Below are 19,656 nucleotides of genomic sequence, written 5' to 3'. Positions count from 1 at the left end.
GCTAAGTCATTTGAACTGCTTGGTATATATGCTCATCCCACAATCTGCACTGTAACAAAGTCCATTGGAAAAGCCTGGGATGTATCTGTGCAGCTGAGTGAAGGTTTTCAACTTTGTTAATCAAAGATAGTTACTGCAGTGATGGAGAAGACATGACTAGCAAACAAGTGAGACAAAACTTCCTACCTTCGAAATTCATCCCTGTCTCCAGCCTGCATGAGGGCCACGATAGTATTGGTGACTGAAGTCCCAATATTGGCTCCCATGATAATGGGAATTGCTGCCTTTACTGTCAACACTGTCAAAGGAAAAAGGTAAATGAGGAAGAAAAAATGTGGAAATTCACAGGGAAAAAAAAAAAAGCTTAAACAAGTTAAAGAATCAGCTTGGAAAAAAAAAAAAGTTGGGAAGGCTATGGAGTCCAACCATGACCAAGAAAAGGAATCCTTTCTACAAGGTCCCCAACCAGTCACTCATCCAGCCTTTGCCTGAAAAGCTCCTGTGTAGCAAAGAACAGCTAAATACAGCTGAGACCAAGTACTCAGACCTGTAACTAGAGTATGAAATGGCAAGAAAACTAGAGACCACAGGAGGCAATGTTAAGGAGTGTCACACTGCTCCAATAGTGTCCGTGACAACAGCTCTGTCCCAAGATTGGAAAGATGGAAAAGCAAGAAGATAAAAATTAAAGGCCAGCCCACATTGTAAACAAATACATAATTCTAAAATTTGGAATGAAATTCTTTGAATGGATCCGGGCTTGCCTAACCAACAAGGCTGTGTGTGTGTGTGTGTGTGTGTGTGTGATAACTCACATGAAGAGGACACCATGCTGACAACGATGGACGAGGATGTGCTGGAACTCTGCACCATGACAGTCACTAACACACCAATCACCAAGCCTGCCACAGGATTGCTCAACACTGAACCATCACGGAAAATCTCCCCGGCCATTTTTCCTGCAAATGTAATGAAATTTTTAAAAAAATAATATATATGATAGTTGGTTGGGACTGCTGGGCCACAGGCCAAAGGCTAGGGACCACTGTGTGGGAGGTGGGGAGTGAGTAGGAATCACTGGCTGCCAAGGCAGGCAATGTGGCAAAGGGCAGAGGACTGAATTTCATTTTAGGAAGCCATGAGTCAGTTCCTGTCTCTGTCTCACTGTGTGAGCCTAGGCAAGGCACTTCACATTTCTGCACAAATTTTAAAGGGCCATAGAAATGCCAGTTATTATCATCTTTTGCCCTGATCCTCACCACATTCTCTCACTCCAGTTTAATGCCTCTGCTGTATCAGAACAAATTCACTTGCTATTCCTTGCACATACTTACATGTTTCTGTGCCTGGAAAGAATTACTCTGGCCTAGAAGGGTGCCTCTCTTTCCTCCACCCCCTCCTCAAGTATTCCTTCCATTGGAGGTGAGGGACACTCTCTTCCTTCAAAACTTTTCCACCCAACTGTATCCCTTACCAAGCATCTCTATTGCACTGAGGGATTCTAAGGCAACCAGTTAATGTAGTCTATAGAGCGCTGGACCTTGAATCAAGAAGACATGAGTTCAAATCCAGCCTCAGACATCTACTAGTTGTGTAACCATGGACAAGTCACTTAATCATTCTCAGCCTCAATTTTCTTCATTGTAAAATGAACCTACCTCACAGCGCTATTATGAGGATGAAATGAGATAATATCTGTTGAGTGCTGAGCACAGTGCCTGACACATAGTAAATGATATATAAATGCTTATTCCCTTTCCCATTTGGCTTATTTAAGGTATATTCATCTGTAGGGTGCTTATAAGACCTGAAATCCTTTTCATGTGCATGTTGTGTCATCCCAACAAAACTGCCAACTTCCCGAGGTTAGAGATGGGCTTTCCATTTCCTTTGTATGCCCCCATCCCTGACCCAGAGCTTAGTAATAATGGCTACCCATTATTAGTCTGCTGAGTAAAAGCATGAAGGTCAGGCTTTACTCAAAGGAAATGTATGAGTAAAGAATGTAGAATGAAGTCAATTGTCTAAATGTATGAGTAAAGAGCGAAGTCAATTGTCTAAATTGTTGTTACCCAGTCTTCTCAGATGTGTCCAACTCTTCCTGACCCCATTTGAGGTTTTCTTGGCAAAAATACTGGAGTGGTTTGCCATTTCCTTCTCCAGCTCATTTTACAGATGAGGAAATTGAGGCAAACAGGGTTAAGTGACTTGTCCAGTAAGTGCCTGGGGCCAAATTTGAACTTAAGAAGATGAGACTTCAGGCCTAGCACTCTATCCACTTCACCATCTAGCTGCTCAAATGGGCAAATGGTTGGAATAAAAAATAAATGACCATCTGTCCATGATATCAATTAAAGTCAACAATGTAGAAAACATACTAGGCCAGACTGGGGACTAAATACACACACACACACACACACACACACACACACACACACACACACCCCTGCAGAGTCTCTGCCTTCAAGCACAGATTGTTTTGAGATAAAACTGGAAGAATTTGTGGAGAGAATGGGGATAGAGGAAGGCTTGGACAAAGTGACCCCAATTTTCCTCTTCACTTTCTTAGTGTAAATCTGACCTGTTTCCCTTTTCTCAGATACCCAGTCCTGCTGCCAACACAGCACAAAACACACATATGCATCTTAGACAGATTCTAGTCTCTGAAACTAGAGATTATGTTTCAGACATCAAAAGAGGGATCAAAATGCAGAGTGCCATCCTCACCCCCAAAATCTTAATCTTATACATAAATATGCTATCATATTATATATACATATACATGTGTGTATATGTATACACACATACAGAAACACACATTATATATATACACATATAAATGTATGTATATGTATACACACAAATGCATACACATACTCACTGGGCAAAGGATCTATCACAAAGTCTTCTCATAAAGATTTTTGAAGCCTAGTTCCTAAACTGACTTACTTCCAAAGACTATAGTCTATATAAGGTGGGTTGGGCACTGGAGAAGGAGGAAGAGAGAAAGGGGTAAAGTATGAACCAAGAAGCACTGTGTCAACATATCTCTGGAGTGGACAAAAAGGTGAGACCCCCTTGGTCAGAGTATAGTCTAAAAGAGATTACTTGGGTTGAGATTGCTTGTGGATTGACTATAGGCCAGGCCTGCACAGCATTCAGCCTGCACAACATTTGACCTGCGCAGCTCAAGGCCCATTTGAATGTGGCTGCTAAAGGATTTCAGCCAGTGGAAAAATGTAGATGAAACTACTGCTCAGGTCATCCTCAGGCCCCAGGGCTGTTCTCAGACACAGCTAATAGGGCTCACTGTTCCTGTAAGAAAAAGTGATTAAGAGGCTTGATACCCTTGGGCAGGCATGGGTAACACACAGCCTGCAGGCCACTTTGGTGGGTGTATGTTGTGCAGGCCTGCTATAAGCTGAACTAAAATCAATTAGAAAGAAAAAAAAAACCACCCACAAACCTTTGACCCTTTCTGATGTTGCTTTTCATACCTCCAACCAGCTGGAAAGCACTGCTGAGGATGTCCAAGGAGCAGACAAATAGGTAAAGAAATCCCAGGAGGAGAATCACTTTCCCAAACCCTCGGAAGACAGCAATTATTTTCCCTTTGGTGTCTCTCTCTGCAAAAACAAAGGCGAAGTGAGCAAGCATTTATTAAATACCTACTGTGTGCCAGCCACTGTGCTAGGCACTCTTCCAAATATTGTCTTATTTATTACATGCTTGTGTGTAGAACATGCTCACGTGTGTATGCACACACACAGAGGAACTAGCATTTTGTGCAAGAATCCCCCATCTCTTTTTAGCAAGGAGAAGGTAGGCTGGGGTTGTCAGCTTTAGTGATGCATTAGAAAGTGCATTTTAATAAATATGCCATTTACTTGAAATGGTCCCCAAATCCCCCCCCCTTTTAAAAAAAGCCACATTTGTGGAGAAGCTTTTGGGCACCAATAACATTGTGGTCTGGAGGGGAGGTAGGGGGAACCATAAGCAAATCAAGGCTGCATTCTTAGCTGAAGCATTGGTTTGCTAAGTGGTGCAGAAGATAGTAGCAGCCAGCTCCCAGGCAGAGGGGTCCTGACATAATGACCAGCCAAAGAACTTAGTGCTCTTCAGAAGGACCTTAGGGATTACTTTTGAGTATTGGGCTTCTCAGTAAAAATGACAGTTTTGCTTTTGTAAAGACTCTTTTGGCTCCCAAATATTGCTCATGATGTTGGCCAGCCCTAGGAGGATTAGCCCAAGGTGCTTTAGTCCTGCCCCACCTCACCCCCTCCCCAGAGCCCACCAATGGTTCCCATCTCAGAGCACCTGCCCTTCTTCTCACCGGCCCCTAGGCTCTACTGGATCGCCCCTTTCACCCAGTATTCCTTCTCCCAGCTTCCACTTTTCTGCCTTCCTTCATCGTCCATAAGCAACACTTGCCTTTCAAAGGCCCAGTTAGTCCCCTTTAGCAGCCAGGTGAGATAATCATTCATTCATTTATCAATAACCATTTTTTTTGTGAGCCAGCTATGTGGAAAGCACTGTGCCAGAAACTGGGGGTAGATAAAGATAATTGAGATACGTTCCTTGCCCTCACAGGTTGTAGTCTAACAGGGATGTAAAATATGCCCGAATATGAAATACTATGCAAGAACAGGTAGAAAATGCTACAGATGGAAAGAAGGAAGGAGTAATGGTAACAGCTAACATGTAGATAGTGCTTTAATCCTCATTTATCCTCACATTAACCTTGTAAAGTAAGTATTATTATCAATTTTATAGCTAAGAAACTGAGGTGGAGAGCTTAGGTGACCTGCCTAGGGTAACAGAGCTAGGAAGTGTCTGAGGCCTATTCGACTCAGGTGTTTATGACTCCAGATGCAGCATTCTATCCACTGTGCCACCTAGTGTACACCTTGTGGTATACATGGAGGGGAGAAGGTGTGAAGATCCTTACAAGCATATCTGGTTTTATTGTGTTTTGCACATATTGTGCAAGTCCATCTGCGCCATTTTTCCAACAGCACGTGGTCATATAGTGTCTCTGTGTCACATTTTGGTAATTCTCATAATATTTCAAACCTTTTCATTATTATTATATATGTTATGGTTATCTGTGATCAGTGATCTTTGATGTTACCACTGTAATCGGTTTGGGGCGCCACAAACTGAGCCCATAAAACAGTGAACTTAATTGGTAAAGGTTGTATGTGTTCTGTCTGCTCTACCTACCAGTTCCTCTCTCCCTCTCCTTGGTCTTCCCTATTTGCTGAGACACAACAATATTGAAATTAAGCCATTTAATAACCCTACATGGCCTCCGAGTGTCCAAGTGAAAGGAAAAATCAATAGACAGGGCAAACTTCATTGTTGTCTTATTTTAAGAAACTGCCATAGCCACCTCAACCTTCAGCAATGCCCATCTGATCAATTAGCAGCCATCAAAATCAAGGCAAGACCCTCCACCGGCAAAAAGATTATGACTTCCTGAAGGCTCAGATGATGTTTAGCATTTTTTAGCAATAAAATATTTTAAATTAAGTATATATTTTTAGATATAATACTACTGAATTTAATTAAGTACATTGCTTTTTTAGAAATAAGACCATTGCACACTTAATAATATACAACAGTATAGTGTAACTACAACTTTAATACGTACCAAAAAATTCATGTGACTCATCTTATTGCGATATTCACTTTATTGTGATGGTCTGGAACTGAACCTGCAATATATCTGAGGTATGCCTGTATATACCTTCCTCCCAACTTCAGAAATGATGCCCAGAACTTTCATGAGCCCACCCTGGAATGCAGGAGGGAACTCTTTGGCTTTACACAATTTGCCAGAGGGCTGTCTCAGCTGCTATTCCCATGCTATGCATTTGCCCATCATCTTGCCTCTTCCTACTGACTCTGTGGAGCTGCCGCCCTCCCTCAGGACATGATCCATATCAGTCTCACTTGCTTTGTAGCATCCTGAGCACACCATCATAAGCATGGACGCATTTAGTCAATTGTATTTGATGTTGATGATGGTGATAATGAAATTCATCTTTAAGGCACCAACAGTGCCCAGCAGTGTAGCTGGCAGACAGCAAATGACAAAATATGCCCCAGCACTGGCTCAGGCCCACTTCTGTCTCCCAAAGCTAAGCCAAGGAGACAAGGATGACCAGAACCAGAAACACTAATGACCAATGGGATCACAGACAATTCTATCTTATGTAGGGCCCAGGTTATTAACCATGTTTGTATATCCCAAAGCCCATACCTATGTCTTACACATAGTAGGCTTCCAAAAATGCTTGTTGAATGAGTCATAGTATATTAATTGTTGGAAGGAACCTCATATCATCTAGTATTCCCTTCCAATTCCTTCCAAGACTCCCTTGTTTCACATCTCCAGTCATTCAGGGTCTAATTGTACACTTGCACTAATGGGAGCTCACTCCACTTGCGGACAATTCTTGTGGAGCCAATATCTACCTCCATGTAATTTTACCTACAAGACCAATAAGCCCCTCTTCCACATGACAGCCCTTCATATATTTGAAGATGAGTCTTTTTGTTTCCATTTAAGCATTCCTAGCTCCTTCATTACAGTTCAACTAGCCTGCTTGCCCTCTCCTAGATGCACTTTTATCTAATTCTATCCAATCCAAATCCCTTTCCTTAACTGCAGCACCCAGTTCTTTATTTTTTATTTATTTTTTTTTTTTGGTGAGGCAATTGGGGTTAAGTGACTTTGCCCAGGATCACATAGCTAGTGAGTGTTATGTGTCCGAGGCCAGATTTGAACTCAGGTCCTCCTGACTCCACGGCCGGTGCTCTATCTACTGCGCCACCTAGCTGCCCTGCACAGCACCCAGTTCTGAACATAGTACTTCAGATATGCTCCAACTAATAAAGAACATAATGGAACGATCACTTAACGTGATCCAGACACTCTCCTTCTATTAATGCAGCCTAACATTAAGAGGCAGGGTGATGCAGCACAGAGAAGGCTCACCTTGGAGTCACTAAGATCTCAGTTCAAATCCTGTTCTCGCACATAGTAACTAAATGATCATGGACAAAATATTTTCCTAAAATATTTCTCTCTAAAACTATAAGATATAGATGAATTGCCAATCTGTATCAGCAGAGGAAATTTCTATACCAAGAGTTTGCTATACCTGTGAAATCAGATTTGAACCAAAAATAAAGAGATTACCTCAGTTTTCAAATAAGTCAATGAGACAGACATGGCATGCTATTGGTTCCTATTAAAATTAACTTTTTTACATGGACTACTATAATGCCAAGTCTCCTCCATCATGTACTAGTTAATTATATTATAGAACAGTATGAATGTTAATGTCTATAGGAACAGAATTACATGCGATTTGGATAAAGGAGGTAGGGAGAATCCAATGGTTCCCACTAGCATTCTCCAAGGAAGACTGGGAAACCAAAGATAGAATGAAAAAGCAGAAAGTGGAAAACCATGAGGCGTATTGCGTCAGAGCCATAGACTGAGGCAAAAATTGAATTCAAGCAGTCCAACAGCCATCCACACTGAGAGATACAGTATAATAATGAGAAAGAAATGTTCACAAGGCCTTAGCAAAGAACATCCTCAACCCCTGCAGGAAGATGGCCCTAACTGCAGGCTTGGGGGCATCAGAAAAATGATACTAGATCACCTTTATGCAGTGCTTTAAGACTGACTCAATGCTTTCTCACAACAATTTTGTGAGGTAGGGAACATGAATATACTAACATTTCTAAATGTGAAATTTCTCATCCTGATTTTAAAGAAGCAACTGAGACTAAGAATGATGAAATGACTTGTCCAAGGTAACACACATTTAGCAAGGGTCAAAGGGGTAGCGAGGTGGTCCAATGGATAAAGCACCGGCCCTGAAGTCAAGAGGACCTGAGGTTAGATCTGACCTCAGATACTTGACACTTACTAGATGTGTGACCCTGGGCAAGTCACTTAACCCCATTGCCTAGCTCCCCTCCTCAAAAAAAAAAAAAAACGTGACTCAAACCTGATTTTTTAAATACAAATTCAGGGCTCTTTCCACTATACTACATTACCTGGAAATGACAAGATACTGTAGCCTCCCACAAAAAGAAACATACTCATGCCAATATTCTTTTTCTCTATTTCTCTGTCTGTCTCTCTGTGTCTTACACCGACATACAAAACACACACACACACACACACACAGAGTTATAATACCCAAGAAAGAAATGGCTACCAGAAATAAAGCAGACCACAGAAGCAGCACCAGGTCATATATCCCCCACTGAATGAGATGTTCCAAGGGAGTCAGCATTACCTGACCACTTGATCCCAGAGTCCGTAATGTCAGGCATGTCCCATGGGTCTTGCTCCTCCACTGGCTCTTCAATCAATGCAATAGTGGAGTAAGATGGCAGAAGTTCTATCTTGTTTACAGGAGAATGGGCATTATCTGCTAAAGAAAGCAAAAGAAAAAACAAAAAACCCTCAGGGATAGGGCCCATTTCTCCTGGGGAGGAGGTCCTGTTACTTCAAGATGAATGGGAGAATAGTACTTACTGCTGGGGTTTCCTTTATCTTTTCCAGACATAGTAGATTGTTGGGTGATGGTCTCTTCGATGTACTTATTAGGATTAGAGTGGGAGTTTCCCAATTCAGGCCAAGGCGCCATGGTCTATGAATAATGAAATTGAAACTTAAAATGTACATCAGCTGGATTTTATGTCAACAAGGAACCCAGAAAGATTAAGTATACAACAACAGCACTAACAAAACAGAAAAAAAATCAATAGTGCTAGAGTTCATTTAAAAAAAAAAAACCCAACCAACATATTTCTTTCTTCTAAGTGTGACATTATGGGGCCATTTTTTAAACTTCAAATTGTTCTTTCTCAACCACATATCTAACTTGTTACCAAGTCGTGTCCCTTCTCCCTGGATTCACTCTTTTTTTTTTTTTTTTTTTTTGGTGAGGCAGTCGGGGTTAAGTGACTTGCCCAAGGTCACACAATTAGTACCTGTCAAGTGTTTGGTCTGAGGCTGGATTTGAACTCAGGTCCTCCTGACTTCAGGGCCGGTGCTCTATCCACTGCACCACCTAACTGGCCCTGGATTCACTCTCTCCTCCTGCCCCAACTTCATAACTAAATTACTAATCCTGGTCTTGGTCATTGCCCTACTGGATTCCTCTAATCTATTCCTCTTTAGCCTCTAAATTGGAGATATCTCACACAACTATCCAGACCATCTGTCTTAGTCACCAGCTCAACAAATGTCAACTTTCTCTTCAGTAAAGGCTCCTCTTCTAATGGGTCTCCAATCCCTTTCATAGCTAATCTTTGCTTCAAACTTATCAATTACTTTCATCTCCTTTAATTCCTAGGTTCACTCTCCTGACATGGAATGCTTTCAATCTTTTCCTTCCATACTATTTCTGAGACTTCTCTACTGTCCTCAAACTGAATAATGTTATCTATGAAAAGCACACTTTCCAGCCTCTTTTAAGACTTCCTGATGATTCAGTTTGGCAGAGATAAAGAATCCTGCTACTGACATATCATGATATACATGAGTTAGAAAATACATGCTAAATCACAAAGTAGTAGAAATGTTTACCATATGTTCCTTTCCCACTTAAACATACTAGTGTTTTGGCTCAAGGTTTAAAATCGCCAGCTCTCGGGACGCATGTTGTAAGTGTGCAGGGCACACAGATTTTGAGCAACTAAACAGTGCAGAACCTACTCGACATAGTAGGCCCCCTTATAAACCTGAGAAATATTATTTGACATGGGGATAATGATAATGCCATTAATCTTGTGCACAGCTGAAGTTACTTCAGAATTCTTTTTTCTTGCTTCCTTGTTGGGAAACGAAGGTGGGGATTTGGTTTCAAAATATTTTGCTGTTAACAGTCCAAATTCACTTTCCTTCTCTCATACTGCTTCCTGGAATGAATATGCTTCAGGGAATGGCCTTAACCTGCTATGTTGTTTTTTTACTCTTCAAATGGGTCCAATGAAATATCTGACAACCAAATGGGCTACCGAGTGAACCTGGTGCTTACAGAATCTGTCACTAAGGAGCCAGTCCCAGGAAAGGTAAGATGAGAAAGAGAGAGAGAGAGGACTCGAGTGCACGCGTGCGTGTGTGTGTGTGTGTGTGTGTGTGTGTGTGTGTGCATGAGTACTCGAACCTGGGCTTTAATTAATTTGGAAGAGGAGGATGGGGAAAAGTGAGGGAATGGAGGTTCGCCTTGGCATGTTAATTCTGGGAGACTTCCAATTCTAACTCCTTGCATTTAGCACTGGGCCTGGCACATAGTAGGTAGGTGCTTAATAACTGGTAACTGACTGACTTTGCCAGGTAAGTGTTCTTGTTAGGTAGCTGTACCTAAAATGGTGCAGATATCTTTTTTTTTTTTAAAAAAAAAGAACAAGACAATTTCTGTGCACTTTGATTTTTCTATAGATTAAAAGTGTTAATTTTTCCATATTAAGGGTATGAGTTAGTATCTGGCTTGTTTCCTTCATAAAGGCATCTTTAGGAATTATCTATTTCATATGAATGCCATCCTGAAAATTGATTTAATCATAAAAATAGCTCTTTAAAGCTTATAAAATGTTTCACAAATAATGTCTCATTTGATTCCCACAAATATAAGGTAGGTACTCATATTATTTTTATAGATGAGGAAACTGAGGCTCAGAGAGGTTAAAGTGATTTTCCCCAGGTCACATATTTAATAAGCGTCTGAGATGGGATTTGAAGCCAGGTGTTCCTTGACTGCAATTCCAGTGTCCCATCCATTATACCATAATGTTGAAGTCATGTGGCAAGAATAAGTGAGTCCCTCCCTAATGGTATGGTTAGCACAGAAAAACCCCATGATCCTAGAAAGAAATCCCCAAGACTAGGGCAATAAGGATGAGCTTTCATAATCCATATAGACAACACAAGAGTCTTCCTCATCAGTGGGCTGATAGAGAGGGAGAGATTCTCTATTCTCCAGCCCATGATATGCCTCTGATATGATATGCCAATCACTTGCAGTGTATAAGGAATGATTTTGATGAGATAACCCACAAATTTACATTTGCTGGGCTCTCACTTCCTATCTCCAATTGCCTGTTGTACATTTCCACTTGAATGTCCTGTAGTTATAATAATTTACATTAATGTATTCCGATATAAATGACTGAACTCAACATATCTACAATTGGACTCAGCATTTCCCTCTTTAACTATGCATCTATGCTCAACTTTCTTACCTCTGCCAGTGATCCCACTATTCCTTCTCCCTCCTCACCCTCACCCAGACTTGAAACCTGAGTTTTACTCCTCCCTCTCCCTCTTCTATAGCAAAGTCCTCTCGACTCACCTTTCATAGCAGGCCTCATAACCACTCTTACCTTTTTGCTTCCACTGCCATCAGCACGGTTCAGACCCTCCTGATTTCCTGCCTGGACAATAATGTTCTGTCCCCTGATCTCCCACCTCTTCAATTCATATTACCCACTACTGGTGTATTATTCATTTCTCAGGAACCTTGGTGAGAACTTGTCCTTTAGATTTTCTCAGCTGGTTTGTTCCCCATAGTTTGTGTGTTCATTCAATCACCCACTCATTCATCTCACCCCTATACCACAGGATATTTTAAAACACAAATGCCAAGGAGGGTGGGATGCCGTCATATTCAATGTAAGACTATATCCAAGATACTGACTATTTGGTCGATGAATCAGGTAAAAAGCCTGCATGATAGAGCAATCCTACTTAGAAATGTAATTTTCAACTATCAGAAACTGGAGAAGCAGCTTCTCTCTTGACTCCTTTGTATGCTCAACATTCCATCCAAACAGGATTATTCATTGACCTTCCTTCCCCACCTCATCTGGGCTTTACTTATCTGCTCTCTTTCTTCAACCCTGTCTCCAAATAGCTTACCCATCATTCAAGGCCCAACTCATGTTCTACCTCCTTCATGAAGCCTCACTCCTGAAAGTGATCTCGCTCTTTTGATCTCAGAGCACATGGTACTCACCCTACAGTTTGCATATTCTTTATAGACACAATAACAATTGTATACATTTCACCAATCAGACTCAGTAATTGCACTAGGATACTGTCATATTTATTCTATAGAGTATTCTAGGCATTGTGTTGATTTTATTCTAATATGAGGAAATTCTTCCCTTAATAAATAACCAACTTCTAAGTCAGCCTAGGATACCAAGAGGCTAAGTGATTAGCCCACAGTCACAAACCTAGTATGTGTCTGAGACAGGATTTGAATCCAAGTCTTCCTGACTCCAAGGCCAGCAGCATGCTCCCTTTGGGCTACCACACTGCCTCTCTTGCCTAGCATAGCACAATCACCTATTTGATGCTTAATAAAAGTTTGTAGGATGAATGAATTAAACACAATCAACCTGATTACTTCAATCAGGTTCCTGCCCACCACTCCTTTCAGGGAGAGAACCAGTTAATCAAACCTTCAGTTGAAAATCAAGAGGCCTGGATTTAATTCTTAATGCCCAGGCTTTGTGCATCCATTTCTTTAACTGTAAAGGTTGGGGATTAGACTAGAAGATCCCTTCCACGTCTAAAATTCTTCTTGTACGAGACTAGTGATAAATAGCATCAGAATACTACACGACTAAAGAAAACAGGGACCTTCATATCACAGTGACTTGTCCAGTCATGGAGTCAACAACATCTCAGGGAACAGATCCACACTTACTATTAAAAATCAACTTGAAATTTAGAGTCTTCTACTGTTCCTTCTGGAGAGGATTTTCCTAGCCAGGAAAAGACATCAATACAGTAATTTTTCTGTTTACCTTCTTAGAATACAATGATATCTATGCAATCCCTTAAACATCTACCTTGCCCCAAAAGATAAAACTAGAATAATCTGACTTCTTAACTGAAATATCAAGTCAAAAAGAAGTCCCAAGACATTAGTTACAAGGTATCACCACCAAATAGATGAGAAAACCAAGGTCCAGAAAGATTAAGTCACTTTCCTAGGATAATAAGTCAGACAGCTCACGTCTCCTGACTCCCAGACCGGAATTTTTTTTTTAAATCCCAGTAAAGTCAGAGATAACTGACACACTCCATAGTTGTTGTTGTTCAGTCATTTCAGTCACGTTCAACTCTTTGTGACCCTATACGGGGTTTTCTTGGCAAGGATACTGAAGTGGTTTGCCATTTCCTTCTCCAGCTCATTTTACAGATGAGGAGATTGTGGCAGAGGTTAAGCGACTTGTCCAGGGTCACACAGTTAGTAAGTGTATGAGGCCATATTTGAACTCAGGTCTTCCTGACTCTAGACCCAGCGCTTTATCCACTGAGCCACCTAACTATTCCATGTCCCTCAAAATTCCAGATTGGAATACAATACACAGAGAAGTATGCTGTTTGTCAACTGTCTATTCCCAAGATGTCTGATGATTTTCACTATATTTACTGAGCTAGATTCTTACCTCAGTTAACTGGCTCTTGGGCTATATAATTGGAGGAATGATTTATTTTTGGACTAGTCAAGGCTCTTACAGCCAAAAATAAAGAGATAAGGAATTCTCTCCTGTCACCAAGAGCATTATTTCTTAGATCTTTCTCACCTTGCCCATTTAAACAAAACAGTGAACTTGTGAGACAGAGAGAACCTGATCAACAAAAGATTTGTTCCAGATGGAAACACTTAGGAAGAAAAAATAAACATTTGAAGAATGAATCAACAAATGTCAGCCTCTCACAGTCACCTGTTAGCCACTGACGGTTTAAAGAAAAACAAAATATTTTCGACCCCTTTCTATCAGTAAGTGGTAGAAGGTCACTGGGGAGATTTCACTTTCCTTCCCACTTGGTTATCCATGTAGTGAGAAACAACATTTAACCTACTTCACCCTTCTTCGCCTTGAAAATAAGGCCAGAGTAAGTTTAGCTTTGCAAGAGATTTCACCTTATGGGCTTTTTCACTCATGAAGTTGGTCAGTGGCTTAAATGGAGCAATTGGCAAAAAGAGCTGAAATTCAAGGTCACGCTCCTCTTCTAGGATTCCAAGATGCTTTTCAAATGTTCAGAAGGAAAAGCCCACTGGAGTTTATTTCAGCAACATTTTAGCATTTACTTGAAGTAGTTCCAGAGAAACCCCAATCCACCGAGGCAGGAATCCCAAGCATTGCTAAGTAAGTTGAGTTTTAGGCAAGCTTCAGTACCAATGGGGCCTGGCCATTTCATACTCATGAGGCCAGAAGCCAGAAGAGCAGGATAACCTACCTAGCAAACATTTGCTTCAGTTGTTTGTGAGCCACTCCCTTCCACTTTTTCTGGCCCTCTCCACCCCCAGAGCCAAAGAAGCTCCTGTGGATGAGAGAGCTGGGTGATAAAGTAGGGCACCTGGCAGCTTCAGAACAAAAGGTAAATGAAGGATGTTGGCACCTAACCAATCAACACCCTTTTCCAGGTAGACATACAGAGACCCATTTACCCAATCCAACAGGCTTTTGTAGAATCCAACCACTTTGGAAGCTCCAGTTACTACATTTATCCTCCATTTGTCCCAGGTAAAACAAGAATAGATAAAGACAGGTAAAACTAAAATAAACTCCCAGTTATCTAGGGGCTGCTGAGCTAGTCTAAGGGTAGCCCAGGCTGCTTAGGGTTGCCATCAAACAGCAAGAGGGTGAGTGTAAGGGATACAGGGATGAGGGACTCTCTTAAGGTCTGCAAGAGTGCTTCAAGGGCAGAATTGTCTTTCCTTCAGGAAGAGCTAAGATTTCAAAGATGGAGCCAAGGTGTGGCTGGGAAGAGAGGGGGGAACTGTTTTGGTGTTAGTGACACACGTCACTATGGCCAATTCACTTAGATTGCTTGAAATCCTAGGAAAAAGGTAACAGCATGTGCTGTCCCATTTCCAACCATTTGTTTAATTAAGGCAAACTAGGAACTTTGCTTGTAAACTCTTCAGAGATTGCATTGTTGTTGTTCAGTCAGCCACGTCCAACACTCTGTGACCCCATGAACCACACATAGCACTGCCAATATTGTCCATGGGCTTTTCTTGGGAAAGATGCTAGTGTTTTGCCATTTCTTTCTCCAACAGATTAAGGCAGATAGAGGTTAAGTGACTTGCCTAGAGTCACTCAGCTGGCAAGTGTCTGAGGCTGAATTTGAACTCAGGTCTTCCTGATTCCAGGCCCAATGCTTTATCCATTGAGCTACCTAACTGCCTCCTATTTAGTAGGTGGGTCTTTGATAAATGATGGCTGATTAATCTCAGACGCATCAAATTGTCTAAACTGGGGACGGGATGCTAAATGATCTGGACTAGGTTCTTTGGCATAGTCCAAAAGTGTCAGAAGGGTAGGGTAACACTGCTCAGTATTTTCAATTACATGAGATCTACCCTTTAATAAATCCCGATTCTCCTGAAGTGTGCCCCTCCCCCAGGATTTCTCATACTCTTGTCTCCCTTACCTTCCTCAAGGCACAGACCTGCCTTCATTTCTTAAATGGCCAAGTCAGTCCCAAGTCAGGTAGGGAGTAACCCCCACTTTTCCTTAGCCCATTCCCTCTATAACTTCCAATTTCTCCCACTAGGCAGCGAATAGAGGACAAGAAGGAAAGGAGAGAGGAAGCAGTTGTGGTACAATGGAAGGAACACAACTTCTAGAGACAGGAGACCCTAATTCAAATCCTACCACTGAGGCTGATCATCTGTCTCATCTTGGGAGAATCACTTAACATCCCTGGGTCTCAGGTTTGTCAGCTGTAAATTGAGGGGGTTAGACTTGACCTCTGAGGTCCTTTCCACTTCTAACCCAGAACTGGTTTGCAGTTCCAAGGAAAAGGTCTGCCAGGAAAGGAGAACTATTTTTGTTGTTTTCCTGCTGAAAATTATTCTGCACAATTGTTAAAAGACCTAGGCTCCAGTTCCAACCCTTACTGGCTAGCCATGTGGCCCTAAGCAAGTCTCTTTACTTCTGAGTCAGTTTTCACATTTGTAAAAGAGGGAGGTGAATCTTTACCCTAGCTAGGTCATGAGTAAAGGCAAACAGACAATAATTGTTAACATTTATAGCATTTTACACATATGATTTGATGTGGATTCTTATTGCTTTTTTATTACAAAATAGAGAAAGACTAAGTCTCCAATTCTACCCTGTAAAACACCAAAGAGTAGTTCCATAACTCTTGTCTGACCAGCACTGACCAGCACTGCTCCATCCAGGAGAAAAAGCAACATGTGACTATCAAAACAGAAAGAGCCAAGTCATAGAAATGGAGGCTTATGATAGCACAGTCATCAGAGAGGAAAGATGGGGATGAAATAGAAAAACCACCAAGACTTTTCACTACAACACAAGTACAATAGATTTTTTAGGTCTTCCTTCCAAAAATGTAGTTCAAAGGTTTCCAATTTCATCTGATTTTGTTGATGTTTTTATTTCTACTGAGCATGGCAGAAGAAAGCTACATAGCTCCCACTTTATTCCAAATCCCAGCAATCTACCAGAGATTCAGAGCTACAGGCCCCCTTCCTTTATTAAATTGAATGAATGGAGTAATATTGGCTTTTTAACAGCAATAACTGACTCAGACTAACACTACCAAGCACAAATTACAATGAGGTATGAGAACAAAGGAAAATTCAATTATTTGAGATTCTCAAACAACATGGCAGCACACACCTTACTTGCCCCAAATACTGTTAATAAACAAAAAGATCTTTATCAAGAGCACAGTTGGCAATCTATAGATCTAAAACAATAGTATGGTGGTTCCTGGCCACCTCTACTTTCCTACTGACTAAACAATGGGGGAAGGGGAAGGAGGGAAGAGAGAAGAAGTGCTGGAGGGCATTAGGCAATGAACATATACACAGCTAACCCAATATGCCACTAACTAGATCAGCCTGCAAAATATCAGGGAGCAGAAATGATTTTTTAAAAATTTAAATGGCAGATGGGATACAAGCAGGTAAAGTCACTTCAACAGCAGAAAGAACACTGGCTAAGGAACCACCCAAACTGAGTTCAAATCCAGACTCTACATTACCTGTGTGGCAGATTACCAGAACCTCTCTGGCAGTTTCCACATCTGTAAAGTGAAAGGTTTGGACTAGATGCTGGCCTCTCAAAGCCCTTCCAGCTCTTAAGTTTATGATCTCTGTAGAACTTACAGAGTTTGCAAAATATTTTCACCACAATATTATCCCCATTTTACAGAGGAGGAAGCTAAGGCTCAGACAGGGGAGAGGTCACTTAACCAAGACTGGTATCCAGAATTTGATCCCAGATCTCCAGTCCAGCAGTAGTGTTAAGCAAAGAAACCATAGGATCTAAAGAAAGGAACCTTAAAGATCACCTAGTCCAATATTATCATTTTACAGATGAGAGAACTGAGGCTGTTCCATGTGCAGTCCCAATGTCTCCCAAACGGGAAGGAGCAGGTGCTATGCTTCCAAAGCCAGCCCTCTTCCTACTCCTAACTTCCAATTCCCTCTGGCCATCCTTGACATCAACACTGCCTTAAACTTTTGGATTACTTTCTCTGTGCCATCATAAATTAGCCTACTGTCCTCACCTCTTGATACTAGGATAAAGTCCCAGAAGATGTTGCACTCTTCTGACATCTAAGTGGATCAACACTTAAAATATGTATATTCCCCTACAAAAACTGCATCCCCACAAGCCTGACTACTTGGCCACATCATTGTCCTGTAGCCGCTGAAAAGTGACAGCTATCTCACCCTCCACTCTTTAACTCAGAGAAAACCTTCCTTCCAGGGTAGCAGGCAGCCAGCCACCCTTCCGCACAAGCACTTTCAGGCTCCTTTTCCAGCAGGTAACACTTTGAAATCCTTGTAGGCACTGTGCTGTGAGCACAGTCTGTCTAATGGACAGCTGACAGAAGCATCATTTGGGTCTCAGAGTCCCTACTTCTTCAATCTCAAGACCTAAAGATAAATAAAAAGCAGAAATCTAATGATAAAGAGTTTGGACTTCAAACAAAACAAAACAAAACAAAACAAAACAAAACAAAACCTTCGTTAGTACTTCCCAGAAATGCTACAAGGATGGCCAATACATCTTCCGCCCTCAGTAGCTTTTTACGAGCCAGAGCTGTCTGGAGAAAAAGAGGAGTGGAAACAAACTTTTGAGTGATTTTAAAATAAGAATCTCTGTCCTAGTTTCAGAGTTGCCTGTACTCACCAGTCCTTTTTTTCCTCCCGGGCTAAAGAACTAAAGGAATGACTCCACCAGGTATTCCCGAGCCCCGGGTATATATAGAGGAAGGTGTTGCGCAAAGATACGGCTGCTCCAGCAACTCCTGCTGCTGTCAGCGCACACTCCACATTCCAATCCCGCACCTGGCCAACCCACCGGGCCACAGCCTACCTGCCGTCTGCGCAGTGATTCCAGTCACGCTTCCCAGGCAGGGCAGGGCAGAGCAGAGCAGAGCAGGGCAGAGCTCAGCAGAGCGGGCTGGCAGCCGGGTGAAAAATGCCCACCTGCTCTCACCCTCTTAGTTCTCGGACACCAGGGACCCTTCTCATTCCATGCGTAAAGCCCGACCAAAGGAGCTGCGAATCTGAGTCCAGGCCACCCACAATTCTAGTGGCTCTGGGCGCTTTGTGGCCACCCGGAGGCTCTCCCCGGGCCCCTGAAAGTTCCTTCTAAAGAAGGTATGGGGAAAACACTGTGGCTACCAGCCTCTTTTCAGGGCTTAATCTTTGTGGGGATAGGCATTTATAGGCCAATTTAAAAACAAAGGGCGGGAAGAGTCGGATAGAAACGGCAAGCCAATTAAAAATCCCTTGATAAATCCTTTTAAAACAAAGAATGTTTACCCCAATCAATGCTCAGGTGCTTAGGCAGGTGGAAGCCCCATACTCAGCATTGCTTCATGTAGTTAGTGGATTGCTGGGCCAGAAATAGGCCTGGAATAATAGATAGATAGAGAGATGGATGGATGGATAGATGGATGACAGAAAGGAAGGAAGAAATAATGGATGGATAGATCTTGGTATAAGATTAAGGAGAGGATTTGAATTCTATTATTGTTCATTTGGAGGATTTGACTTCTTGGAACTAGTCTTTATTCTTAAATCCTCAACAACAACAACAAAAAAAGCTGAGGGGGAGGTAGGGCCAGTTAATGGGCTAAAGTGTGAATCAAGTCATCAATCAACAGCCATTCATTAAAACCCTTAGTCTGTTTTAGTTATTTGGGACACAAAAGAAAAAAGTGAAAGAGTTTCTGCCTTTTAGAAGATTACATTCTCATTTTCATGATGGGGTAATAGTTTTTTCCTATTAATCAAGTTGAAAATAATTTATTAAACACTTGTTATGTGCTAAGCCCAGGAGATACAGATACAAGCTTCCCTGAAAAGGCAGCCTTTAGCCCAAGGAGCTTACATTCCAATGGGAGAAGAGAACACAGGAAAGAGAAGTGAAAAAAAGAGTGGGGGTAGAAAGAGGGTAGGATAAGGTGTTGAGCTGTACTGGTTGAGAGTGAGGCAATTCTGAGTGTGAATAATATCTGGTCCATACCCTTCCTTAAAATGGAAGTCCTCAGAAGAACTCACTCACAGGAAAAGGGGCTTCAAGGGTAGCGGGTGAAGGCCAGAAAGA

General features: G+C 41.7%; 1 protein-coding gene across 4 annotated transcripts in view; it reads right to left on the bottom strand.

Annotated features, from left to right (window-relative positions):
- LOC114023431 (sodium-dependent phosphate transport protein 2B-like) overlaps positions 1 to 18,316 on the bottom strand; it is a 31,128-nt gene extending 12,812 nt beyond the window's left edge. Inside the window, exons 1-8 of one of the 4 annotated variants that reach the window (XM_027836047.1) lie at positions 18,232 to 18,246; positions 18,064 to 18,145; positions 17,769 to 17,975; positions 8,567 to 8,681; positions 8,325 to 8,462; positions 3,498 to 3,626; positions 816 to 959; positions 187 to 298 (exon numbers count right to left, since the gene is read on the bottom strand). In XM_027836047.1, coding sequence (XP_027691848.1) covers positions 187 to 298; positions 816 to 959; positions 3,498 to 3,626; positions 8,325 to 8,462; positions 8,567 to 8,678 — 635 coding nt within the window. In that variant the 5' untranslated portion in view covers positions 8,679 to 8,681; positions 17,769 to 17,975; positions 18,064 to 18,145; positions 18,232 to 18,246. Of the gene's footprint in view, positions 1 to 186; positions 299 to 815; positions 960 to 3,497; positions 3,627 to 8,324; positions 8,463 to 8,566; positions 8,682 to 17,768; positions 17,976 to 18,063; positions 18,146 to 18,231 lie in introns of all 4 variants that reach the window. The other 3 variants (XM_027836048.1, XM_027836046.1, XM_027836049.1) reach the window with 3 other exon arrangements.
- Positions 18,317 to 19,656: the final 1,340 nt, after the last annotated feature.

This window comes from Vombatus ursinus, unplaced genomic scaffold (genome assembly GCF_900497805.2).
Source record: "Vombatus ursinus unplaced genomic scaffold, bare-nosed wombat genome assembly UNPS02014818.1, whole genome shotgun sequence".
NCBI lineage: Eukaryota > Metazoa > Chordata > Mammalia > Diprotodontia > Vombatidae > Vombatus > Vombatus ursinus.
The sequence above is the reverse complement of the archived record's forward strand: the minus strand, read 5'-3'. Positions and strand labels throughout refer to the sequence as shown.